The 27,796-nt window shown below is 38.6% G+C and overlaps 2 protein-coding genes and 1 long non-coding RNA gene across 3 annotated transcripts; 2 read left to right on the top strand and 1 right to left on the bottom strand.

Moving 5' to 3' along the window:
- The first annotated feature begins 1,799 nt into the window (after window positions 1-1,799).
- csnk2b (casein kinase 2, beta polypeptide) lies at window positions 1,800-11,273 on the top strand. The gene is made up of 7 exons (XM_077549175.1): window positions 1,800-1,943; window positions 2,407-2,488; window positions 2,776-2,878; window positions 6,421-6,536; window positions 6,781-6,856; window positions 8,887-9,076; window positions 9,710-11,273. The coding sequence occupies exons 2-7, from the start codon at window positions 2,417-2,419 to the stop codon at window positions 9,798-9,800; spliced, it is 648 nt and encodes a 215-aa protein (XP_077405301.1). The 5' UTR covers window positions 1,800-1,943; window positions 2,407-2,416; the 3' UTR covers window positions 9,801-11,273.
- On the bottom strand, window positions 8,788-15,458 carry LOC144037598 (uncharacterized). The gene is made up of 3 exons (XR_013288976.1): window positions 15,310-15,458; window positions 9,744-9,805; window positions 8,788-9,054 (listed from the first exon to the last, which is right to left on the bottom strand). It is a non-coding gene; the product is annotated as an uncharacterized LOC144037598 (long non-coding RNA).
- A 1,615-nt stretch (window positions 15,459-17,073) lies between these two features.
- Window positions 17,074-27,007, top strand: LOC144037275 (lymphocyte antigen 6 complex locus protein G6d-like). Its single transcript, XM_077548631.1, has 3 exons — window positions 17,074-17,215; window positions 25,514-25,624; window positions 26,526-27,007. The coding sequence occupies exons 1-3, from the start codon at window positions 17,164-17,166 to the stop codon at window positions 26,741-26,743; spliced, it is 381 nt and encodes a 126-aa protein (XP_077404757.1). The 5' UTR covers window positions 17,074-17,163; the 3' UTR covers window positions 26,744-27,007.
- The last annotated feature ends 789 nt before the right edge of the window (window positions 27,008-27,796 follow it).

The following is a 27,796-nucleotide window of genomic DNA, read 5'->3' as shown; positions in this document are numbered from 1 at the left end:
CGGGTTCCTAGGGCGGCGGTGTGGAAGGCTGCTAAGAACTCACGATACCTGCGCGACAAACGGCCTGCATTTCGCTGGGGACCTTTGCAAGATCGACAGAGAAAACCGGAAGAAATTGTGGCCAATGATAGAAGCTGCTCGCAAGGAAGAAAAAGCAGCTTACTTTGTTGGCGGTTGTGGTTTCATTGAAAACGGAGACATACCTCTCGATTTTGAACATTCCTGTCAAAGACACGGTTATATATTTAGGAATAGCTATCATTAAAGATGAAAAAAAAACAAGTCCCCTGAACTTTGCACCGAATATTGAAAAAAAAAAAAAAAGATTTCATATGTGGCTTCTTAGAGATTTGTCTTTAACAGGTAGACCCTTGATATGTCAAACTGAAGGTATTTTCAGACTTACTTATGCTGCCCTTTCATTGTATGTAGATAATAAAGACATAGACCAGATGCTTTTGATTTTTTTATGGAAGAATAAAACGCATTACATAAAAAAAAAACTAGTTATGAATACTAAGAGAAAGGGGGACTTAACTTCTTAAATTTTGACTCCTTAAATAATACATTTAAAATTAACTGGATTTGGTATTTAATGAATAATCCTGACTCAATTTGGAACTGTATTTCAAACTATGTTTTTTCCGAAATTGGTGGATTAAGATTTCTGTTGTCATGTAATTATAAAATTGAAAGAATCCCCATTCGCTTATCAAACTTCCATAAGCAGGCATTGCTTACTTGGTCACTCATTTACAAGCATAACTTTTCACCACACCAATACTGTATTTGGAATAACCAAGATATTTGTTACAAGAACAAATAAAAAAAAAATAAAGACTTTGTTTGATCATAATATTATCTGGTGAGTCAATTATTAAACAGCAAGGGGAGTGTTTTTTACTTATGAGGAATTTCTTCTACACTTTCTGATGCCTATGACGCCTAAACAATTTGCTGTAGTTTTTTATGCTATTTCTTCTGGTGTATTAATGCTGTATAGGGGTCACATTGGTGTTGTATCTGACACTCCCATCGCTGATATCACTGAATCACCAATTGGTAGATTATGTTTCAAACCTTCCTGTCATAAAAACAATCGCATCCGATCTGCTTTTTTCCAATCTGATATTGTGTCTGCGTCACCTGCAATATCATACTGGAACTGTCGTGTAAAGAATATATGTTGGGAAAAAAATTGGACACTGCCTCAGAAATTCTTTTTAGTGAACAAGGTAAAGGAAGTGTCTTTCAAAAATTTTCATCGCTGTTTTCCTGTGAAATCCTTTTTTGTAAAATTTGGTTATGATATGGATCTGAACTGCTCCTTTTGTGGCTCCCAATCAGAGACTCTTGTACATCTGTTTTGGAAATGTTCTTATGCTCGCAATCTATGGCAAGACATTTGCAAATTTATTTATTTATTATTATTTTTTTAAATTTAAGCTTTCCTTACCGAATGTTTTTTTTTAAACTTTGGCAATTCATTTGAAAAATAATATTATATGCCTATATACCTTTTTTTCTATTTTTATAGAGGTATATTTACAGTCCATCACTACTTTCTCATTTTGGTGTTTTTAATATTTCTTAGTTTAAGACCCCTGGCATTTTGTTTTTCCTTTTTCCTTTTTTCCCCTTTTCCTTTACTGTTATTGTGAGATTGTTGTGTACTATGATGTTGATTGTTTGCTTAATGTTTGGCTTTTGATTTCAATTCGTTAAATAAAGCAATAAAAAAAAAAGAAGACAGTATGATCTTCCTTTTAAAAAATGTAGTACTCGAACTCGCCATCATGTGGCAGCAGTGCTCAATCTGCGCCGGAAGTACAGGAATAACCTCCTGTACTGGGAGCCGGTGTCCATTTTATTTAAACCCGATAGCTTGTTACGTTGTTTTGAGCTGTCGCATTTTCCAGCTGCTATAAAAAGTACAAAACTGGGTAAGCTCACAAATTGTTACTTATCTGACCCGAGAAACGTACTTTCACACATGAACGGAAATGACTAAAGCTCTTCCGAGGACGTCAACGATGCGCCATATTGATTGTGCACTGTTGCTAGTTCGTATTAGCATGACAAGCTAACGCTGGCTATAAAAAAAATAAAATAAGACTGCAGTGTTGAACCTCGTTATAAATAAAAGGTCGGACGCTCAAATCAATTTTCACTGGACCTCAGGGTATATTGTTTCTTAATTACAATAGCGAGTTGTTTATTACAATGGCTAAAACATAGCTGTAACTTGTCAAGTTAGGCTAGCCTCAAGCCTGAGCTCGTCAGCATTCCTTCCTGAAACAACATCTTACCCGTTTTTAATTCGACCACATTTCTGTTCCTTCATTGCAATGTACACCCATACATTTGAAAACCATAACAATGCGTATAAAATACTTACACTTGCAGGTCTTCAGAGATGAGCAGTTCAGAGGAAGTGTCATGGATCTCCTGGTTCTGTGGATTAAGGGGGAATGAATTTTTCTGCGAGGTACGATTCTTTTTCAATTAGATGATTTGACCATGGCCTTAAATGTAATGTGGTGCGACCCTGATTTGTCATATAATTAATACTGCTTACATCACTCCCAAACAAATGCTGGATGATGCAGAGAATATATAATATAACTCGTATAATACTAAACATTTGAAACATTGCTGGAATTCAATGTTACTTGACTGCAAATTGACTATTTATGTGACACATACAATGAAAATAGAATTATGTAAACTACGTTATATGCCTCAGTTAAAAGTACTTGTGTACTTGATTGGCAGGTGGATGAAGACTATATCCAAGACAAGTTCAACTTGACGGGCCTCAACGAGCAAGTTCCCCACTACCGCCAGGCTCTAGACATGATTCTGGACCTTGAACCAGGTGTTTAATGCTTACCTTTTTTTAATAAAAACTCACAGTATGTTGTGTTCTGTTACGATACGATACGATACGATATACTTTTATTTTCCCCGTGGGGAACTTTTTCCTGGACTCCGTCCAGCTGCAGTTTACAGTAAAGAGAAAACAACAGAATAGAAAGAGATAAAATTAAAATTAAATAAATAAGAAGTACAGCAATAAGTAGAAGACTTCCCAGAAGTCTTCACAGAAGTGTACATGTGTAGAGAAGTACATACACGAGGACTGCACACACCCATATACACACACACACACTCCTATATATATATTACACACACACAACATTGCACCATATATCTTATTGCACTGGGTTAATGTCGGTTGTTAAGCAGTTTGATGGATGTCGGCAGGAATGAGTTCTTGTAGCGGTTCAGCCTGGTTCTGAGGGCCCTGAATCTCCTGCCGGAAGGCAGTAGCTGGAACTCATGATGCAGAATGTGAGTCGGGTCAGTAATAATTTTCTTTGCCAGTCTGGTGACGGACCGCTCATAAAGCATCTGTAGGGAAGGATGATTCCTGACCCCCATGATCTTCATGGCAGTCCGCACCAGACCGGCAATCTGTGACCTTGACTGCACAGTCAGGTTGCTGTACCAGGCCGCAATGCCGTATCTGATGATACTTTCCAATGCAGCCCGGTAGAACAACAGCATGATCCTCTGTTCCACTCCATAGACCCTAAGTCTGCGTAGGAAATAGAGACGCTGTTGGAGTTTGGAGCAGAGACTTCCAACATGTACCCTCCAGCTGAGTGTGTTGTCGATGTGGACCCCCAGATACCTGTATGAACCCACCTGGCTGATGTGGTTGTTTTTAATGACGACTGGCCTGTGGTCACCAACAGTTTTTGGATCAAATATCACCTCCTCTGTCTTCCCCACATTGAGCACAAGATGATTCCGGTCACACCACTGGACAAATTTCTCTATTTCTGAGAAATAGTCCAGTGGGCTACCGCCGGCCTGCAGCAAGCTGACGATAGCTGTGTCATCAGAGAACTTAATGATAAAGTTCTCTGGGTGTGATGTCACACAATCATTTGTGTACAACGTGAAGAGGACCGGGGAGCTGACGCAGCCCTGTGGGGCGCCTGTGCTTATCAATCTGGGTTCCGAGAGGGAGCTGTTGACCCTGACTTGCTGTGTGCGCTGTGTCAGGAAGGCGTGATACCGCCTCGAGATGTACGGGTTCACATTCATCTCCTTCAGTTTACCCCAAAGCAGGTGCGGCTGCATTGTGTTGAACGCTGAGCTAAAGTCAACGAACAACACACGTGCATAAGCTTTCGGGCCGTCTAGGTGTTTGCTGACCAGATGTGTGATGCTGTTGATAGCATCGTCAGTGCCGCGACCCCGCTTGTAGGAAAACTGAAGGGAGTCTAAGTGTGCATCCACCTGCCCCCTGAGCCGAGTCATCATCAGCCTCTCGGAACACTTTTCATGACAATGGAAGTTAGAGCCACAGGCCTGAAGTCATTATTGACCACAGGACATTGTTTTTTAGGAACCGGGGTGATTACTGATTTTTTCCAGAGACTGGGAATGGAGTGTGAGTCCACAGATCTCTGGAAGATGGGCTGCCATGCCGCTGTGAGCTCCTCTGCACAGGATTTTAGCAGAAGGGCAGATATCCCATCCGGTCCTGAGGCCTTTTTTGTGCAGACAGACCTAAAAGCAGATTGGACGTCATGGGGATGAATCACCAGCCTTGAGTCCTGCTCATTCACTGAAATGGACCTCAGGACCTCCCCACATTCAGAGGAGAAGTCCTGGGTTTCGAATCTTAAATAAAAGTCATTCAGCTCCCTTGCCTTCTGGAGGTCATTTAGGGTGCTGAGACCTTTTTGAGGAGGAGTCAAGTTGGTGATCCTCCTCATGGTGTCCCACATTTTCTTGGAGTTGTTGGCAGCAAAGTGTTGTTCTATAGTCTCTTTGTGCTTCCTTTTTGCTTTTTTAAGCATGTGTTTGAGTTCTTTTTGAACCAGTTTGAGCTGGGCTCTGTCCTGGTTCTTAAATGCCCTTTTTTTGCGGTTAATAGAGTTTTTAACCTCCTTAGTAATGTACGGTTTGTTGTTGGGGTAAACAGTTATTTCCTTTGTTGGTATGATATTGTCCACACAGAATTGAATATAGTCAGTTACAGTCACAGCAGCAGTATCCACATCCAGCCCATGAAAGATATTCCACTCCGTGCATAGGAAACATCCTTTAAGGGTCTCAAATGCTGTCATGAGACCAGATTGTAACAGTCTTTCTCTGTGGTTTGCTGCGTTTGAGAGCTGTTTTGTAGGTTGGGATGAGGTGAATTGTGTTGTGGTCTGAGTTGGAGAGGGGGGGCGGCGGGCTCTACCCACATATGCGTTCTTCGCGTTCCCAAAGCATTTGTCCAGGACTCTGTCTCCCCTTGTTACACATTTTACATACTGATGAAAACCCGGGAGAGACAGCTCCAATTTGCAGTGGTTGAGGTCTCCTAAGATGAAAACCGGGGCCTCCGGGCACCGTTGCAGTTGTTGTTGAACGCAGTCGGAGATGAAGGCGGCGGCGCTGGTGGCGTTCCCGCTGGGCGGAACTTACACGGCGCAGAGGAAAATGTTTCCAAACTCCCTCGGCAGGTATCCCGGCCTCAGACTCAAGCAGAGAAGCTCCACGTCGGGGGTGCAGGTGATCTGCCGCACCGCGTAATTCCGACACCAGTTGTCGTTAATGTAAATACAGACGCCCCCACCTCTGCTTTTTCCCGACGCCTCAGTCCTGTCGGCGCGAATGAGTGAGAATCCCTCGATCTCACACAAAGAGTCTGGGATGTCGCTGTGGAGCCATGTCTCCGTGAACACCATGGCGCAGGCGTCCCGGTGCTCGCGGCAGGCTGAGGTGAGGCTCCTCAGCTCATCCAGCTTGCTCTTTAAGGACCTCACATTGCCGAGCAGCAAGGAAGGCAGCGCTGGTCTGCATCCTCTCCTCCGGAGCCTTTGGCGTGCTCCACCTCGCTGTCCTCTCCTCCGGCGGCGTTTCCCCGGGTCTGCTCGCCGAATCTCCTCCGGCAGGTCGGGGGGTGGTGTGTCGCCTGTTGAGCGGAGGGCCCAGAGCGCGTCTCTGATGTAGGACAACAAAGCCATCCTTTCCTTTGTTCTTTTGTTTACACACGCCATGAGTAGATTAGGCTCCGTTCGGAGCCCCGACGTGTGCTGTAACTCGCGGTCAGGTTGAGCAAGTGGCTCATAATTTAAAAAAGTTAAAAAGTAAAAGTTAAATAAGGAAAAGGTTAAAAGAACTGCAGCTTTCCACGGAGCCCATGTCGCAGACGTGCTGCGCCAACGTGACCGGAAGCACAACACATGTTACATGTTGATACATGATGTTACAATATGAATGGATTGTACTTATAATACTGTCACATCAGTATGCATTTAATGGACTGTATTTGACAGACTCAAAAATGTATTCATGAGCACAGGAAAAAAAAAAAACTCTTGACAATTCTAACTATCAACGTGTCTGCAGATGAGGAGCTGGAGGACAATCCCAACCAGAGCGACCTGATCGAGCAGGCAGCTGAGATGCTGTACGGCCTCATCCACGCACGCTACATCCTCACCAACCGAGGCATTGCGCAGATGGTAGGTACCGATGCTACGGCGGCGAAATCCACCACTCCAAGCCCACTTTTCCATTCTGTCCATCTCAGTGAGATGGAACGTTATTAAAAGCATGCGGGATGGACGGCTCTGAGTAAACATTAACTGTGAGGAAGTGAGCGATAGACCAAATGGGTTCTGATAATGGCTTTTGTAATGTTTTTGCATACAGAGTTCTGCTATTTGACTATAATGTTGCTTCTGTCAATTTTCTTTTTTGTGTTAGTTGGAGAAGTATCAACAGGGTGACTTTGGCTACTGTCCTCGTGTCTATTGTGAGAATCAGACTATGCTTCCCATTGGTGAGTAAACAAAATAAATGAGTGAGTATATGGAAATGAGACCATTTCAGATGATTGCTGATTTTTTTTTATGTAATTAAAAATTTTTTTTAAATGCAAATATGTGGCAACATTTTAGTGAATATACGTGGATCGTTGGTACTGAAATAACATATTTCAAGTTTATGAACTGTGCGTGATGAACTACATTGTGCACTTAGTGTGATAATAACAAAAATCCTGAAATCAAATACACCCCAAGGCCCCAAACTGCCCATAAATGGGGGACATTTCCCCCTAAAGTTTGACAGATTTTACCTCTACTTTTGCATGGGTGTGGAGGAAAAAAGTGGGCATTCACAGTAGACCCCATTCTGACATGTCAAGGAAGCTGAAACATACTCAACGTAACTCAGGGTAACTTAAAAATAAAGTTTGCCAAATAATACATTGACAGCAATGCAAATAGCTTTAGTAGACTTTTTGACAGTGGCCCACGCCGGGTCGTCATGGCTAGCTTGACTTCCCTTCCCCTTTGGGCATTGGTAGTTTTGATTGCGACCAACATCAACACAACGCGATCCCGAACTCATATTCAATCGCTAATTTCGGACGATAAGATACCGCTAATTAAATATGCCGTCATTCTATGAAGTGTAAGACGCCGTAGGTGGCTAGCAACTAGCTGTTAGCATTACCAACGCGTGCCTGTGGCTGGTAGCTGTAAATGAGTTTGATGTCTGGTACCTGGCTTACTTGAATTCTTTTTCAATATTCTGGACCAAGGGTACTTTGTAATTCACTCTCCATGTTTAAAGGAAGGGAATGTGCCTTAAATTGCACTTTGAGGTCTTTTCATTATTAAAAATAAATAATTAATATATATATAAATTTGTCTTCATTTATTTTATAAAACACTTTTGCCCATTAAAAAAAAACATTCAACTTTAAATGTCAAACATAGCCGTTTAGATTGTAGGAACGCACGTTTAAGCCATTAGTACTTTATTTTACACATGGACTATGTATAAAATAAGAATGTTTCTCCTTCATATTGCACTTTAAAGTTGTATTCCTAAATCCTAAATTGCTATACTAGACATTTTGAATTGATTTTTTTTTTTTAATGGGGAAACACATTTTTACAAAATAAATGAAGACAAAGTACTATTTATGTATTTATTTATTTTTTTGCTGATCCGAACCGTGACTTTTGTGATCCATTGCGCCACTAGTGACAATAAATTTGCTGATTTTTTTTTTTTTTTAATTCTTGAAAAAATTTTGTTGCTGACAAAATTCTGCTCCACATATCTGTCCATTTATCAGTAATATAGTGAAAATAAGTGGAATTGTGAATATTTACTTTGCGATTCATTTGTGCCTCTAAATTTTCTACTTGTGCCCCTAAAATTTCAGATTAGCGATTACTGTGCTCCTAGTAAAAACGGTGCCCTGTATTAAAGAAGGAAAAAAAAAGTTAAAACACACACAAATAATGTTTTCATATTTTATATTAGCAATATTGTGGCAATACTGCAGAGCTGTCAGATTGTATCTAAGAGTAATTGATTATCAATTTAATCGACAATTTTAATAATCAAGTAATCGTTTCTAGGCCTTTTTTTAAACTTAAAATTGACCAAATGCTCTAATTTCAGCCTCTCAACAGTAATTATTCACTGATATTTGTAGTCCTTCATGAAATCTTTTGTGTTTAATCAAAATTTGCAGACATCTGTTTTTACTTTGGAAATCGACAACTGAACCTGTAACTGAATCACTTTCAAAAAGATGAATGATTACAACATCAATCTCCCTTTTTTAATCACTAAACAATACGAAATAAACAATAATCATTCGTTAGCAAACACTAAACAGTAATCAGGGGGGGAAAAATTTTCTTACACACTTGAATGCAAAATAAAAAAGGAATAATCGATTGTAAAAAATAGGCAGTCAGGAATTGTTTTAATAGCAGCGTGACCTTATCACATGTCGAACACATGCAGTCATATTTCCGCTTTTCTTTGTCTGGCGTCCTCCAACAGGCCTGTCAGACATCCCAGGAGAGGCCATGGTCAAGCTCTACTGCCCTAAATGCATGGATGTGTACACACCCAAGTCCTCCAGGCACCACCACACAGACGGAGCCTACTTCGGCACCGGCTTCCCCCACATGCTGTTCATGGTTCATCCCGAGAACCGGCCCAAGAGACCTGCCAATCAGTTTGTCCCAAGGTTAGTTAAGTGACGTCACCTCTCAGCCGTTTACCTGCTGTCGAAAAGCATAAATAATGTAAATAACAGGTGGAGGAACGAAAGAGCACACAAAAAGGTTCACATTTCAACACAGAATAAAATCTGCCCTAGTTTTACTTGTTGTTTTAGTACACAGGCCATTTTAAACATAATTAAATCTCTATGCACATTTTCCACTAATAAATAATGGAAATATGTCATTTAATAAAACACGCAAATTTCCAGTCACCTGACCTCTGAAACACATGAAAGAGCCTTATTAAAGAAGCACGTAAACTACGCCCATATTTGGACGTCCTGAATGCAGTGGTCTATGCAGGCCTGCAGCGTCTGGTCAGCGGTGAGTGCGTGTCAATGTATGAACAACTGTGAAAGTGCTCACATGCGCAGCTTAGATGGAACATTGGTTTGAATTATTTTTTTTAAATAGTCCCATTTAGAATAACATTACCATTAAATATAATGCGCTTCACAGTTTGAAGCGCCCAATCAATTTTAGTCTTTTTTTCCCCGTCAGTTTTGTTTGAAGCTTTTATTCGGCGCATTTTATTCACGTGACTTGGCGTTAGCTCGTCCAATACTCAGACGTTTGTCACTCTCCTCCCTCTTCAGGCTCTACGGGTTCAAGATCCACCCAATGGCCTACCAGCTGCAGCTGCAAGCGGCTTCAAGCTTCAAGAGCCCCGTCAAGGCCATCCGCTAGCCGAGCTGTCAAGAGAGACGAGACGACAAAGAATATTGAGGAAAAAGGCGAGGGGTCACCTGTGTTTTGCCATAAGCGACACAAGTGACCCCTCCCCACTCTGAAGACTGTATTATTTTGAGGGTTAGATTAGAGCAAATGAAAGCAACATGTAATAATAATAATAATGATGATTATGAGTGTGAATGAGATGTGAACGCACAGCCGTAGTCTTCATCACATAGATGTGTATTCAGTCTCCTCTCTCAGTCAAGACACTAACACTACTCAGAAAAAAATAGGGATGTTGGGCTTTCAGGTGGAACTCAAATGAATTTAAAATGCACCATAACTTCTACAGCAAATTTAATTTCACCTTCTCTAACCTTTTGAATGCACACGTCCAGCTGTTCAATGTTTCCTTACTTTTTGCACAACTCCAAATTCACAACAGTGGAGAGTTAAAGTGCATTTTAGGTTCAACTTAAAATTTCAATATCCTTAACTTTTTCTGACTAGTGTATATTTGGTATCCTACTTCTACTACTTTGGTATCCTTCCCTTACCAAACTGACGTGCCAAAAAAGACGGTCATTTTCCAAATAATTAAAACGACGTCAGTATTGGCACAGTTTGGTAAAGAATCCTTGGTGGACTGCAACCTCTCCTCAATAAGCGCCACAAACATGGCTGCCAGCAATTTAAACAGTAACTGATTTATTTTTTCCCCCATGTTGCTCGTTCTTACAAATGTTTGCTGTTGTGGTGTCAAAAGAAAAATCTTACAGATATAAATACATACTGTGCTTCTACTGTTAAGGAAGGACATCATAGAAACAAATAAAGCTAGCTCTCTGTAAATGTTACTTTTTCCAGGCTATCATACTTGGCATTGTTTTACTTGTTTATATGAATTAAAACACCAGTTTCCATCATTTTTGGAAACCAGCTGGAAATGGCTCACACAAACAAACTGCATACACTTTTACATATTTATTTTCATTTGCTAAACAAATTGTGTAGTGAGTTTAGATTTACTCTACACAGGTAACATCCTGGAGTGTGCTAGCTCTTTATGCTAGGCTATGGTAGCCATCTGTAGAGGTTAGCTTCATATCTAACATACCGTGTTTTTGTTTGTTTTTTACATATTCATCTTACCAATAAAAACAAAAGCTGTTTTTTTCCACAAAAGAGGATAGAGACGCTGCAGCATAGCACTGATTTCACTCCTGCAACTCATGATTTGTTTTTAGGGTTAGCAATAGCCAAGACCACCAGTTGCCATTTTATTTTTTCTTTCTAAAACAGTGAGGCAGATGCTCCTTGTTTCCCCTCGTTACATATATTTTCTCCTGTTAAGTTGGAATTCTTCAAGTGAATCCATATTTATGTGGCCACAGCTGAACTCCTGTTTGTTTGTTTTCTCTGTGCTATTGGGAAAAGGTGGACGGGATTATAAAATCTCAATAAAGGTTGATTCTTCTTTTCATATGTTTTGCTCCTTATTCTTAAATGGGCTGTGCCCTTGCCAGTGCTCTCGTTTTTTGTGTGTGTTTAGAAAAAGAAAAAAAACTTTCAACCCGGAGCTACATCTTTAGGATTACAGACACAGGTGTATGTATGCGATGGGGTTCCCCCCTTTATCCGCCTCTGGCAACACAGAGTGGCTGGACTGAGTTGTTTGGTGTGGCAAAGCCCTGTCAGAGTTTCCAGGGGGAGAATGATTCAGGAAAAACCTCAAACTACACTTTAAGAACAGCCTGGATTCACAACTCTTTTTTTTTTTTTTAAACAAGAGGATTTCCCTGTCTAGTGAACCAAGAGATTGGAAGTTATTTGCCGTAAACAGACAATCCTCCATTCTGGAATTTTTGGTAAAAGGGCATACTTTTATTTCTCAATTATCCCTTCTTTCATTCTGCCACTCCTATATTTGTCATTTTGCAATTTACGCACTCTATAACATAAGCCTCATGGAATGTGTTATGCAAAACCCGTCAGAAATGTTATAATAGTATTTCTATGACAACAATATACAGTAGAATGTCCCAGATCTAGCACATTATGCCCAGTTTTGTTCTGTTCCTATAACTATATGCCCTACTGGTTACTTTTTCCAGAATGGCTGCGGTAAAAAGATTCCCTAAACTGACAAAGTAAATAGTGACTCAATACTTTTGCAGTTGGATTTTGACCAATCAGGAATCTCCATGTCACTTAGCTGTAATCACTGGCTGATGGAATAAGATTATTTTAGCTCTGTTACAACCTCACGCCCTATTTCCAAGTAGCATTGACAAATGTATCTTGGAAAAACAAAGCGAGGCATTTTAACGGTTTGAGCAGCCTCCCTCTTAGCAAATTAATTAAAAAAGATGCTTTCAAAGCCTATGCTTGTCAGTCATTGACTAAATGTTTAGTGTTCTTTCTCCTGGCGTGACACACACACTTAGAAGACAAACATAGTTAGGCAAGATGGGGCCTGTTTCGCGTGACTTATTACCCAAAGTCTCTTCCACGTCTTGAGATTGAATACCAACCTGTCGAGACCCGAAACTGCTGAACACAGATTAAGTTTTAGTATTTGATTCTGTTAAATGGTAAATAGACTTACTATACTTTATGAAAACATTTTGTAATGCCATAATTAAATATACCAAAAAGCTAGAATGCCTTGCCCACCATTAGGCAGTATAAAGGCCAAATAATACTAAACACATACATTCCAGTCTGGATACAACACCCAATCATATTGCAGTGGGGTGTGTCCTGCCTAGAACTCATATATTTTATATAGTAGTTCTTTGCAGAGGATAAAGAAAACTATCCATTGCGTAAAGGTTTGTAACAGCCACATAGCCACATAGATGCTAATCATGACCCATGTTTGTATTAGCATTAGGCTAGCAAAATAGAGGCTAAGCTATGTGGTTGTTTTAAAAACGTGATGTTATTTACTTCATTTTATGTTCAATTTGACAGTAATTTTTTAAATAAAACATTTACTAATTTTATCTTTCACTGCCACCCTAGAGTGTATCTCAAGTTTGCACTTGCAACTCAAAGCAAAACATCGTCCGGATGACTGCTCGTAGTCATATTTAAACGTATTCTGAAAACAAGAAAGAACAAAATTTTTAGCAATTAAAAATATATTTTAGGGATTGTCCCATTCAGATTAAGCAGTTGACTAGCGCGCGTAGCATATCTGACTCACATATGTAATGTATGCAAAAAATTATGTAAAAGTAATGTAAGAAAAAAAAGTGTAAATTTAAAAAAAAAGCTTGAAACTGAAAAGTTGTTAAGTTTATCCAAACTTCACGTGTTGGTGCTAGGGTGGTGTAGAGTTTTTCGCTTTCAAGTGTCGTGAGGTTAGCGTGTTAATTCTCTTTTCAGTTACGATTGGATTCCTTTAAGAAAACAAAAACAAAAAAACAGCTGTAGGCCTACTGTACCAAAGTCAGTACAGTCTATTATGTACATGACCAGCGCACATGTAAACAAATGACTATATGAATAGGTAATAAGACATCCATTTTGAGCTACTATATGGCTACGTCTACGGTATCGCTAAGCTAATTGTCCCTTCCAAGATGGCCGCCAAGTGCTGGAGTCTGTACTGTGACAACAGTGGTCAATTCTATACGAAATTTTGACAACTACTGGACAAAGGGACGTTTTGTGTGCAACGGACACTATTTTCTGCCTGTTAAATCCAAATTATGTTCATTCAAAGTTTTACTGTATCTACTGTGTGTTTTCCAAAGTACTGTACCACATTTCTTCTTCTCAACCAATGTGGCAATTGAAGCATGGTACACATGGCCATTGCATTCCACGGGAAGTAAAGATGCAGCGTACATCCAGGCATTTTTTGCACCTTCAGTGAATACCTGTTCATCAGGTGCTTATGTAACTATTATAATTACTTTGGCCCTCTTGTTCAATCACATTCGTCAAATGATATTTGAGCCACATCTTAGGCACAAGGGGGAAAGGTAACCTGACGTTTCTTTACGTCACCTATTATGTTTCTACAATGTCAAGTAACCCATAAGCAGTATTTTTTGTGTAACAATTGAACTCAAACATGTATTTACTTAACTGTAGTAAAACGTCCTAGTCCCGCATATGTCAACTGACCATGTTCTAAATTTAGACACGAAAACATCTTGAAGTGCATACATTAACTGACCATAACTATGTGGTGGTTATGGAGTAAACAACATGACTCACTCCTCTGACTCAGACCATCAGCAACCTTTCCTGTCAAAAGAGATGTTTTAGGCCAAATAAATAACACACACAAAAATCTGTCTGGAGCCGCAAAACGTTTGAACATTGATTGTGATGAAAAAAACTGTGTGAGTGTTAGTTTAATGTGCTGAGGGACCAAGAGCTAATATAGAGCTGCACCATTACAGAAAAATATGCAGCATCCAATACGTAGAGATTTATTTTCTTGTCTTCCATATTCTTCTTCTTGTTCTTTTATTAATTACTTTTCTATAATAATAATAATAATAATCATAATCATATGGATATATGAATAATAATAATAATTATTATTATTATGATATTTTTCATGATTCATTTGTCATACATTTTTAGATTTTCTGTCTTTCTGTCAAATTTGTGACATTTTGGGCAATTTTATGAGCATATGGTAATTTTCTGCCTCTTCTTTTTTTGGACATTTTATGGCTTTTTTCCCCATTATTATTATTATTATTTTATTTTTATTTTTCCATTTTCCCCCATCAATTTCTGACATTTTTGGCAATTTTTATTTTATGGTTACTTTTTGAATTTTTTCTTTCCTTTAAATAAATTAATGATATATATATATATATATATATATATATAAAGAATAATTAAATATACAACAAAAAAATCAGAGTACAAAATTTTAAGTTGTCAGAAAAGGAGAGACAAATGGTAAAAGAAAACGTTTTAAAAATTACCTAAAAATTTCCAAAATGTGATCATAAAATGTCCAAAAAGGAAAAGGAAAAGCACAAACTCACCATAAAATGTCCATGAAATTGCCAAAATGTCAGAAAATTAACTATTTAATAAAGACAAAAAAATTAATTAAAAAAGGCAAAAAAGAAAACGTTTAAAAAGTGACTATAAAATAAAAAATAAAAAAGAAATCCTGACAATTACCACAAAATTGCCCCAAAAAAGTCAGACAATTTATTTGAGAAAAGTCAGGAAAGAAAATGTTCAAAAACTAATCGTAAAATGAAAATTTCCAAACCAATTTAAATCAATTTTCTGACTTTTTGGGGCAAATTTGTGGGCATTTTGTGTTAATTCTTTTTTTGTTTTTTGACATTATATAGTTACTTACAAAATTAATTTGTACTAATTTATTTTTAGAGATCCACAGGGAGCCACATATGGCTCCAGAGCCGCAGGTTGCCGACCCCTGGGCAATTAACTAGCAACCTGTCCAAGGTGTGTCTTCCCTCTTATCTTACCTGCAACCCAATCAAATTGATGCATTTTTTTTGTATACCTTATCATTGGATGATCATCTGGCCCAGATTTCCAGCAGATAGTCTTCTGTCATTTGTTTAGGTGTTGACTGCTCTCCGCTAACGAAATTAGGCTGAGCAAGGGGTGCTGTTGTTGTGTTCCGATGTCATTGTACGTAGCAGGATCTCGATAACGCTATTGTTTGGGCTAAAAACATCCATGACCACGCCTGTGTTGATACGTGATACAAGCTGACTGCACCGACTGACTAAGCCATTCACATGAAGCACCGACATTGTTGTCAGGTCACAAATTAGGTCCACTTTTACTGTATTTATTTATTTATTTTTTTTAATTCACATTGGTGTTCATATTTGACACAGAACATACTCAGTGTACACAAACTCTGAATCACCAAAATATTTACTTTTTTTTTGTTTGTTTAGGGTCCGTCAAGTTTAGACAAAAAATATTTGTATTTTTATTTGTGTGACATTTAAATAAGGTATTTGCCCCAAACAGTATGTCAGGTATAAAAAAAGAAGACAAAAAATAAAGTAATTCACATCTCCATGGCAACTAACCACTTTGACGTAACCTTCCAGGTGATTCACATGAGCACAGTTGACAGTTTCTTTGCTAGGCTAGAGGTGGACGTTACAATTTACTCTGTTACATTTACTTCAGTAAGATTTTGGATAAATGGTACTAATTCAGCTCACTACTTGTATTTTTATGAACAAGTATTTCTTGTGTGACAAATTTTGGTTTGTCACATGTGTCACATGATTGTCTAACCAAACCAATGTCACATGACCACAGTCTCCATGGCCCCACGCAGAAGTTTTCAAAGTGACTCATTTACATAAAACATGACAGATTATTTTTTTTTGTTACCCATTTCTCTTCATTTTTTATTTCTTTATTTATGTTTTGTCGAAAACGCATAATGAATGGAATGACTATTATACTGCCCTCAGTGGCCAAGGTGAGCACACCAGAAGGTGCCTCAGAAAGTGAATTGGCATTAAATATTAATTCTTATTCATTCAGTTTAATTAAGTTATTTAGTCAATGCATGTTTTTTTAATAGAATAAAATAAAATAAAATACAATGTTATAATGTGTTATTTTCCATATTATAAACAATTTTTGGGGGTGGGCATTGACATTGGTATTTTCATTCATTTCAATGGGAAAATAAAATGTGCGATACAAGTCTTTTGAGTTACGAGTGTGGTCACAGAACGACTTAAACTTGTGTCTCAAGGCACCACTTTAATGCTAATATGCCATTCATGTGTTGTCACATTTTTCGAGGCTTCTTTTAAATTTAAAAGATATATAGGTTATTGTTTTAAAGTAATATTGTTAAGAAATATTTTAATTAGCTTATTCCCGTTTTATGTTTATCTAATAATAAAAAAAAAAAACAGTTATTTAGTAGCCTGCACGGAAAACTTAAGTAATTATTTGGAGGACTACTTTTTGTTTAAGTCATTTAGCTACTTGAGTAGATAAATTCTACCCACCTCTGCTAACTAGTGATATTAGTTTTAATCAAACTATTTTAACATTGGGTCACATGCTTTTAAATATGTATTCAATTGAGCCCACTAGAAGTTTGTGTGTGTTTATGGCTAATAAACTGTGACGTCACGTGATCGCAGGTGGATTGGAAAAGTTTGTTTTGGGAGGAAGAGGAGGAGGCGGAAAATTACTGCTTTGCTGTGCACAGAAGACCTCCTCTTATTGGATAACGGTGACGCTCGGAAGGGGGGGTGGGGGTTGGGGATTATAAATGAGGCGATGATGGGAGAGGGGAAAAAAAAGTTTGATTCTAACTGTCTGTGAGCACGCAGGTTGACAGCCCCTCCACGTCTTGTCAATCAACATGAACCGAATTGTTCTCCAGCTTTTCGCCGTGGGAGTCTGCTTTGCTCTCGGTAAGAACGTACTTTCTTCATTTTATTGAGTTACTTAAAAAAAGATTGGTTTCGATGGATGTGCGCCTTTTAGTGAGACTTTTTCTTAGTCCTGCGCGTGTGCCTGACGTTCACTTTGTTGTACAATCTGCGAGTCAATTGCCCGTAGGCGTGTATACTATTTAACAATTGTCATGTCTAATTTACTATAAAGCAATTGCTTGTCAAATTAACATAAGCGCCTAAGTAACGATGAGTACTCGGAGATACTTGGTTAATTTGATCATTTTGGAGTGCGCGGAGTGTGCACACGGTTTGCCAGGGCGTGTGCCACACTCACAGGGAAGGGTGGGGCCGCAGCCCCAAAAGAGGGACAAATTGGACACTGTCCAGAGGCACACCCTAAAATAAAAGCTACGCTTGTTTACAAAGTGCGGCACACACAGACTTGTCAAGAATATGACAGGAAATTAAATATGACTCATATTTTTCTCCCTCTCCACCAAAAAAAACAACTTTTCAGTTGAGTTTTGGCTTTTTTCAGATGTGATAAGAATCTCATCACATGCTTATTGGTCAAGCCACTGGACAGACAATCACTTGATTAGGAAGTTTTTTTTTTTTCCTTTATCCAAAAACTGTTTGCATATAAATAAATACTACAGACCATTTTCTCTGTCGGTATACAACTACACTGACAACAGATATTAAATCATTAAACAAAAATGAGCTAGCAGTCATATAGGACAAAAAATGTGCTTTATTCTTTGTAAAGTCACATATGTGTGTCCCTTTGTTGCTGGGGAGAATGTGTCGTGCACAATTATTTGTGCCCCTGTTGAGAGGCGGAATTATTTAGTTGATTTATTTTAATTTATTTTTTAGCTGTACATTTAGGGAAATGTGTCGAATTTATTTTTACACAAATTAGGTTGTATCTTTGGAGACTTTAAAACGGACCAAGGCAGGAACACGTTCAGCTTGAAACACAAAATGGCAGGATATGAGCAAATCAAATCTTAGCATCTTAAAAGTTGAAGTCAAGTTAAATAAATAAATTAAAAAATAATAATAATTCTGTGTAGCCCTACTTGTCTAAACACGGTATTCTGATGAATATTGCGTTTGTGAAATATGAATTGAGCAGCAAAATCCTGTTTTCATCCATTTCAGTGGGCGGCCATTTTACCACTTGCTTCTGACTAAAAATGACATCACAGTTACTCAGTGCTCAAATAATGACCAATCACAGCTCACCTTGTGAACGTCACATGACTAAATTCAGGACAAGTGAGCTGTGATTGGTCACTACCTGAGCACTCACCAACGTGTGTGATGTTATATTCAGTCGACAGCAAGCGGCAAAATGGCCACCCCCTGAGATATATAAAAAAGTGTTTTGACGCTTAATTCATATTCTACAAACACAATATTAGTCAGAATGCTGTGTTTAGAATAGATGGCTTATTGGACATATTAGTAGAAATACGATTTTTGACTCCTGCAAATTTAGAACAATAGTGGAAGAAAATGACATTAGGCTAACTGTTAGCTTATTTGGTAACTACATTACAGCACAAAACTCTTCTTTTTATCAACAACATGAACAAATTAGGCAACATGTTATACAAACATTCAGCAGAAACGGTTATTATTGTTTGTTTGTGTCTGGCAACTGTGATTCACAAGGCTAATTGAATCTAGCGCCCGTTATTCACGCTAGCAAATAGCAGAAATAGCATTAAAACGCAATGAGCCCCTTCAAAATGGTTTGTAGTCCTTTGTTACAGTTGACTTAGCTTTCATCTATTTTGATTCTGCTCGCCTCTACGTGTCGTTCCAAATGAGTCAACAACAACACAGTACGAGTTGGCAGATGTTCTCAGAAGAACAAGTAGCGGCACCTCTGTGTGCGCATGGCAAGCTATTTATCACATGCTGGGGTGAGGCAGCAAGAAGCTTTCGAAAGCCTGAATCGTGTCCCAACTTGTCAGACCATCTCATGAGAAATTCCTCACCTCATAACAGTTGAGGCCCGTGTCTCAAATTCTATTCCCACAGAGGATTTGCAGAGTCTACACCACAAGTAACATTTGTTCAGCGGCTATTGTGTTTTTTGGTGACATTGTTCCTTTTGTAGCCCCCCGCCGGCTTTAGTTGGATCCCGTTTCAGACCACACCCTAACTCGCAGCGACCCTCTTTTGTTTTGTTTTTCCCATCCTGGCTGCTTTTTATGCTTTCAGGTGCTTTGTTTAACCACATGCCACTCAAATAGCTGTTTGACTGAAGGTGATGATTGTTGATCCACCACCCTGGTCACTTCTGTGCGAGCACACGGGAAATGTAGTAACTTTCCAAAAGATGCCCGGTTGATTTAGTTTCTTGTCAACATGTAACAGGCCACTGAAATAGTTCCCGCTGCATCAGCTAGCAGATAAAAACAGAACTACATCTGGCTCTACACTTTTAAACAGAGTTTCTCGAGACTCCATCTCCACTTTGTCTCAGGTTTGACTGTATATTTTCAGCCATTTCCACAGATCAGGGTTAAAAGGCCCCTTCAGAGTTCAGCAGTGATACTGTGAGACTTAGAGGAGGCTTTACTCTAAACAGTTGGGTCAAAAATGGACCAATCCTCTACTTTAGTCAATTTGAGCCAACTTTAAGTCAAGAAATGGGTCTTTTAGTGTAAAACTCGTAAATATTGGTCAGATCCTTTAATTGGATCATTTTGTATAAAACAACTCAGAAAGTTGGGTCAAATTGACTCAGAAGGTGGATCGGTCCAGTTTTGGCCCATTTTTGATCCATAATTGGGTTACTTTTGACACTACTGTTTTTAGAGTGTTGGTTATGTTCTGCAGCTGCTTTGCTAAACTGGGTACTTGGAACAAGTGAAGGGTACAGTGAAATCTATTCTGGATTGAAATGTGTTGCCCAAATGTCTCAGCTACAGGTCATAGGTCCTAACAAAATAACCACAGTCAAAAACAAATCTATTAATCTTTTGACTCTCCTGAAGTGGCCTAATCTAAATCCTGTTGAATATCTGTGTGAAACTGGTTCAACATGCAGTTTTCATTATTTTCAGTAAAGTTTTATTTATTACCTTGGCCAGTTTTTGTGTCCACTGTGGCTCTTTTTTGACTTTCGGTATAATGACATTTTCCATATTTTTCCGTATGATGCAGAAGAACCACTATAATCTGACAGTCAAAATAACAGCACACACAGGCCAAAGGAAAAAAGCAAAGTATGACTAATGCTCACTAAGCTGAGGTCTATAGCGAGGTGTGCTGATGATGCTTTGGATTTAGAAGCAAATGTTTTCCTGATGATCTTGGTTGACTTTTTGAAATCAGTAAAGACGCTGTGGGCAGTATGCACCAAACCCAAATAACTGGGGGGGAACTGCAAGTCATTGACACTCCCCCAAAAGAAAGGCGTAGAATTGCTATTGATGCCACCAAAGAGATATTTTTGTCAAAATGAAACTCCTTTACTCATTTCAACTGTTAATTGATGCCACAAGAGGGCAGCAAACCACTTTTTAATTTTTTTTTAATAAAGAAATAAATGTAACTAACTCACCTAAACATATTTCCTCAATAAGTGAAGTGCGAATTACATTTGCGCATGCATGGGGGGAAAAAGCGAGGCTACCAACTAACCGTCATTTGAATGGCAGAGATTAGAGTGGTGACAACTGTACACCTTAAAGCTTGCAAGTCAACCCCCGAAATCAGTAAACAACATGCTATGCATGTTTAAAATACATTAAATAAAAAACGCAACTTTCCAGCGGTTGAAATGTTAGAAATCAGAGCTCATTCCATTGGATCCAATTCATTTTAAATGACAGTATGGTAGTTTAGCCTACCCACAATGCATCACGGCGCTACCCATAATGCACCGTGCAGTCGAGATGCGCACTTCTATTATACAAACTTCCCAAAAGATAGCGGCAAAGCACTTCTTTTATTGCCATTTTACACATAAACAAAACAGCATTGTATGTCTAGCGAAACTGAACGGTAATGTTAACTGTGATGCTAGCTAGCAGTAGCACAACACATACGTGACGTCCAGACGGTCTCCAGGTCTTTATTTTTTTTTAATTAGGAGGTGGTCATGGTTGTCATAGTAACAACAGTTGCTTTTATTTACAAGCCAAACGTGCTAAGAAAAGAAAGTTGATGTTTTTGTAAACTATTATTTGATGTTGTGTTAAATCACTATCCAGATGAATGCAAGCCATACTCAAATTTAGACAAATTGAGAGTAATATTCTGTTAGATTGTGTTACCCAAGTTTGCATGTTCGTTTAACGTCCAAATGTTTTGGGGATTAAGTAATATCCCATCACACCCCTCACCAGGCTGTTTACTGAATGAAGTGTCATGTACGGCACGCGAAATCCTAATGCAAACTACTGCTATTTACATTACACACCTGACTTGCTTGTGCCTATTTATCTTGGAACTTTCTAGAAATGCTAACACCGATCTTTATCATTGTGCGTGACTTCAGTATTTGTTTTTATTTCAAATCGGCCTCCAAAGTTTAAAAAACACAACGCTTTTTGTAAGTTTACGGTCGCGTAGTTGGTCATTGTTTGCACTCGCTTCCCGTTTCCCACTGTTGACTAAGGAAATACACAGCTTTTTAACAAAGCAAAACTCACTGGAAATTTCACACATGCATGTACTGCCCTGCGAGAATAATTAAACGTGCACAATGACGAGGTTCCCTAAAACGAAAAGCTTTTCTATGTTTTATGACTATCCGATGCTTTTTGGAACAATATTGCCCTCAAGTGGACATCTGAATAGAAAAGGATGTTGTTCAACGCCACCCTTTTTGAGGTCTGTCAGTTCACTACGCTAACAGCAGGTGGCAGGGTCAGCCTGATTTGGTCTTTAGAAGAGCCACACCTGAAGGATTCACTCTTATTTTTTGTCACAAATATTTTTTTATTTGATAGCCATTGGCATATATTATTATTTTTTCAAACTACTCCACATTTTGTTCATATTTTCCGTTCAATGGTAATGATCATTCATCTCCTCAATCTTTTATTTATTTGAGTTTTTGGATGACGAGTGCTGTGACAACTCGGATCACAATGTTTAATGTAACGTGTTCACGTGTGACTCCGTGCGTCATGATGCCCTCGTGGCTTTTTTTTCCTGTCAGGCGTGTCCTTTTCAAACATGGAACATTGTTCTTAAATTCTAGGACAAATTGACATTTAACTCTTTGACTGCCAGACGTTTTCAGAAACGGGATGTCGCCAGTGCCAGCCGATTTAAGCATTTTGACTGATCTTTCAAGGTCCACAGAAAATGTTGTTTGGACTATGGAAACACACATACTACCAAATGAAAGATTGGACTCATCTTTCATCAGAAAAAAAAGTTTGTTTCTACCTTATTCCGTTCTTCAGTAATCAACAATAGAAAATGGTTAATTTCACCGAAATGCTCTGTTTTGAAACAAAAAGCGGAGAAAAAGAGCTTTTTGTGAAACAATGTTATTTCATGCACTCTAGTGAATTGTACACTTCTTTTTGTCCATCAATGATGCCACAAACACCTAAATAGTGCTTTACTTCTGTAATACACCACCACCAACAATGAAAAAGTGTTTTTAGTTTGCAAAATACGTTTATTTCCATTCAACAGTGTAACAATTTGACAAAACAATTTCGCAAACTATTTACAAATGTGTGCAACTGTGGTACTATTTACAATTATGTGGATGTTTCAAATACAGTTTTTCTTTTTGTAACGCTCTCCTGCGTGCAAGGAGACGCAGCCGGATTTGGACAACAGATTACTTTCACTTTCCATTGTCCGTTTCGCGTGCAGACGTTACACTTTCTTGACGGCCTTTTTCTCCGGGGGAATAGCAAGTAGCAGACTGTACCCACTCCTCCGATGAATATGCATTGGACTCGGGGCACTCTTCGTCGTCCGCCTGAGCGTGCTCGGTTGTGCTCCGCGTTTTCACAGGTGTTGGCATCGCTAGCCCGTGGACCTTTTATGACGTCGTCATAGCCGTCGCGTCAACGCTTCCAACTTCGCCGTCAACCTCGGAGTCACCACCATCATCATCATCGATGATGATCATCGTCGTCATCAATGTGCTCTTTATAGCGTTGGTCGATGCTTTTCGTCTTTGAAAAAAAACGGCTCGACCGTGAGCTGCTTGCAAACCGGTCGCCATTATGGCTTCTTCAGCCATTGTCCCCCTCAACACTCTAGCCCCGCCTCACGTCTTCTGCTGACGCCTACCCAATCTTGTCAAGAGAGTCATTGCTGCCATCTAGGAGCCAAAAATAGTCATTAGGCTCACTAGACCTGCTTGAAACTTTCAACACAGCTGGGGAAGGCTTTCCTCCACCCGTTTCAAAAAAAAAAAATGTAAAAAATTGGATGACTTCTTTTAACGTCATTGGCGGCCCTCCGTAGGTTTTTACTTGACGTCTTTTAACGTCAGTGGCAGTGAAAGAGTTAAAAGCAAAAGTCTCGGAAAATAGTGGCAACCGAATTGGTGAGGGGAAAATATTTTTGGTACAGACTTTCTGTCAAAATGAAAAGCAAATCAATTTGGCAGGAAACAGACTCACTTGATTAGCTTTATTAGCCCCTAGGCGTTAGTGACCCGTTTTTGGCTTTTTGTTGGTTCTGACCAAGCCATTTCAAAAAAAAAAAATGCTTCCCACGGGTTAGACAAAAAAACAAAACAAACAAATGTCGCGGTCTAGAAGTGACCCCCGGGCAGCGAGTTTGACGCAACGCATATATCCGGTTGAACAAGTCCTTTGCAACAGAAAGAGAAGTTGACGTAAACTCGTTGGGCAGCATTTTGTTTTAAAGATTCTCCACGGAAGAGAGTTACCTGATTTGGTTTAACATAAACCTGAATGAAGTCTTCGCTACGAAAAGTCATTGAGTCAGATATTTATTCTAGCCTGCTGTTTTTTTGTTTTTTATATGCCTTTGATGGTGTAAACATTATACTGGTGCATAAGGATATAAGTAAATACTAAAGGTAGTTGTGTAATATACAATTGTGTACATGCATTTCAGGGAGTGCCCTTCAAAGGCATAATATACTGTAAAACGTGAAACATACTGTACAGTACAGTTGACGTGTCGACCGTAACGATGCATCGCGCTTTATGACTGCATGTATGACATGTCGCTCTTTCCAATAGCACACAACCATCATGTGCAGTATGCACATTCATCTATGAAGTGAAATCTGTCCAGTAATTATTTTTAGAATTATTTATATTTTCTTCGCTAAATTTAAATCCCAACAGACACCATGTAATCGTTTAGTGTGGCATTTATTTATTTATTTTTCAATCACAATATCTCATTTTATAATGTTAATTTAAGAGGCATCGTGGGTGTATGGTTGCTTTATTTTTTTTATTTATTTTAATACCCTGTATAGAAGTTTTTAAACTGTTAACTTAAAGCGCTACAATTGCATTGTTGTATTGTCGCTTTAATCACTCCCTAATTATGCAATTATGCATTCCATTTAAAATTGTGACCAACTCCTTTTTAGGCTTGTTTGCAGGTTTGTTTTGTATTGCAAAAGTAGTATGAAGGGGCATTGTTTTCATAAGTTTTAATTGTCATCCCCTATAATTAATATAAAATCCTTTAAAATCAGCCGTTTTTGTTAGGACATGAAACAAAATAGTTACAATTATTTATTCAGCCATGCGTGCAATTTGAAGCAACACTCGTGTACTATTCTAGTCGGGGTACTATTACCTGCACCAAAATGATTAAATAAAAATAATTTATAATAAATAAAATAACATTTATATGCTTGTGAATATTGTTTTAGTGTCCGTCTACAGGTTTATAAAAATAAATAACAAATATGCACATGCGTAAAGGCTTATTATAACACATTGATGCTAATTTCATTAGCCTATCTATGGTGATTTGCAGTGTGCATTAGCATTAAGCTAACAGACTTTCGTAAAAAGGTCACATGGTTTTAAATTAGCAGTGTTTAATTCTGTGTTTTAGGTTTAGTTTGACAGCAAACAACAAGTGGGAGTGGCAATAACCAGTGTAAAGAAGGTATTTTGTTAGGGAACAAAATGTTGTATGGAAATATCAAAGGTTAAGAGAAGGTAAAAAAAAAAAAGTTCTGTAAAGGTTGTGTGCTTTCATCAGGCTACAATTTTCTTTTGTTTGTGTTGTTTATGTTGACTTGTGGTTATAAAATGTTAACATTTGAACAATTGCCATTGTTTTAATGAGCTCCCTCATTGTCATTCTCAGGCCATGCTCTGCAGTGCTACGAGTGTAAAATTGGCTTTTGGAACCTGTGCGTCACCAAAGTGGTGACGTGCGCAGAAGGGGAGCATTGCTATAGCGGCAACGGCACGGCAGGTAAGATGGCCGACGACATTCTTTGCGATAATTTGCATCTGTTGTCGAAGGACGCAAGCGCTGTCACTCAAATGGCTTCTGGAATGTGACACGGAGGGATTCAAAGTTGACTGTTTAAACAAGACGAGCAGTCATTAAAAAAAAAATAAAAAATGGAGGAGATAAGTAGCATGTTGTGCTATGGGAGTGCTGCGTTAAGTATTTGCAGATTACAGAAAAATTATAATTATGACATCATAAAGCATTGCAGGTTTACTTTAAAGCACTTTAAAGCTTCTAACACACACAATGTTAGAAGCTTTAATGTTAAACCAGGTTTAATCTGGATTTGATCTGAATCGCGTTTGGCATCAATTTAGATTTGACATTGGAAAAGCGCTTATAGCCAGGTCTGTTGCTTGGATTTGTCAATGCTTATCAACAAAATTTTCAAAATGTATGGATAGTCAAAAGATGTAATGTTTTAGCAGTTTTAATCCTGATTTGATCTTGATCAGCACAGGTTTGGAGATTAGTTCACATTTTGGTAGCTGTAATATTGTTGGAACATGTCAATCTTAAGTGTGTAATACATGGTTAGAAAGAACCTTGAATCCGGATTGAATCCAGATTGTGTGGTTCTCTGCAATTTAGATTTAACATTGGAATAATCAGTTTTAACTTGTTAGAATGCTTAGTTTAAGTCCTATCCAATTCCAGCAAAATTAGCTGTCCAAATAGGAACCTTTTTGACTTCTTCGGATTCTTTGAATGGACTCCCACCCTAGTTGAGAGCTCAAATATTTCAACTGGAGTTTCTGGTGCATTTCAGAATTTTACCAATTGTTGTTGATCCACATACTTGCCATTCCCCAAATTGCTGGTGTCATGTTGAAGCTGACTATGTCGTTGTCGCCCTCAGTTGGCTTCGTGGACATCAAAATGAAGGGCTGCCTAGCGAAGGCCGAGTGCAACGCCACCAAGGATGTGAATTTCTCCCCCAGCAGCAACACGACCATCTATAAGTTGACCAAGACGTGTTGCAACCACAATTTGTGCAACTCCGCGCCAGTCATCTCGGGCGGGCCGCTGGTCTTCGCCACCGTTGCCGCTCTGCTTATGGCCAACATGCTGGCGTAACACAGTCACGTTCATTAACCTCCCTAAAAGAAGAAGACTGCTATTTTTGTTTTATATTGACGGTTCCAAAACCATTTCTATGGCTCCAGCTCATTTCATGTAGTTGTCTACATAGCCTTTAGAGCTCATTTCATCCATTTTTTTGGACAATGTGTCAACTTGTATAACACTGACGATAAATTAAAAAGTTAACCAGCTTTACTCTTGAATTTGCATTAAGAGGTTGTAAACATTTCTTTCACTATAAAACTTGTTTTGCTAGCATCTTATGTTATCCTCCATTTTGTTTGTGTGTGTTTTTTTTCCGTTTTATATATTGGTGGTAAAGTTGCTCTGTGTGTACTTATACCTGTCAGATGCAAGTCTGGAATGTATACTAAGGTGTGAAAGTATGACAGTAACGTCTGAGGTAACAATGGTGAGACAATATCGAACTGAACAAGATATGCCAGACCAGGGATGTTGACTTCAATCCGAATCTTAAATCAAACGTCAAGTCGAGTGTTCGCATGTCTGAACAGTGTGTGTGTGTGTGTGTGTGAAATGGCTCGTGTAACAATAAAGTCTTCAAATTGGGAAGAAAAATGTTTTTTTTTTGTGTACTGCTCAGGTTGCAGTTTTGTTGTTGGGCTCAATCACCTTCACCCGACAGGATGAACCAGTCTTGCCTGTTTGGCGTCTTGTGGAGAACAGCGGATGTTGCTCATTCCAAGTGAATGATAACTATTCCAGTGGTGTTAAATACATGTGGAGGCCTTTATGGTGGAATCTTATTTTCTATTTAAAAATAATTGTCCCTACCATTTCCACCCACCTGTATAAAGTTAAATTATCTTTTTTTTTTACTTTTTTTTTTATAGCTGCTGAAACGATGCAAAATTTGTGATGTCAAAGTGTTAACTCGTTGATTAATCACAAAAAATATCACTATCCTGTATTAATGCAGATTAACGACTTTATTAATATTGACCTCAGATCTCCATAAAAAAAATATTGACCTAAGACGAACCTTTAGTTTGACAGTGGACGGTTATGTTAAAGATAGCGCAGGTT

The sequence above is a fragment of the Vanacampus margaritifer genome, chromosome 17 (genome assembly GCF_051991255.1).
Source record: "Vanacampus margaritifer isolate UIUO_Vmar chromosome 17, RoL_Vmar_1.0, whole genome shotgun sequence".
NCBI lineage: Eukaryota > Metazoa > Chordata > Actinopteri > Syngnathiformes > Syngnathidae > Vanacampus > Vanacampus margaritifer.
This window is presented reverse-complemented; position numbering and strand designations above follow the sequence as displayed.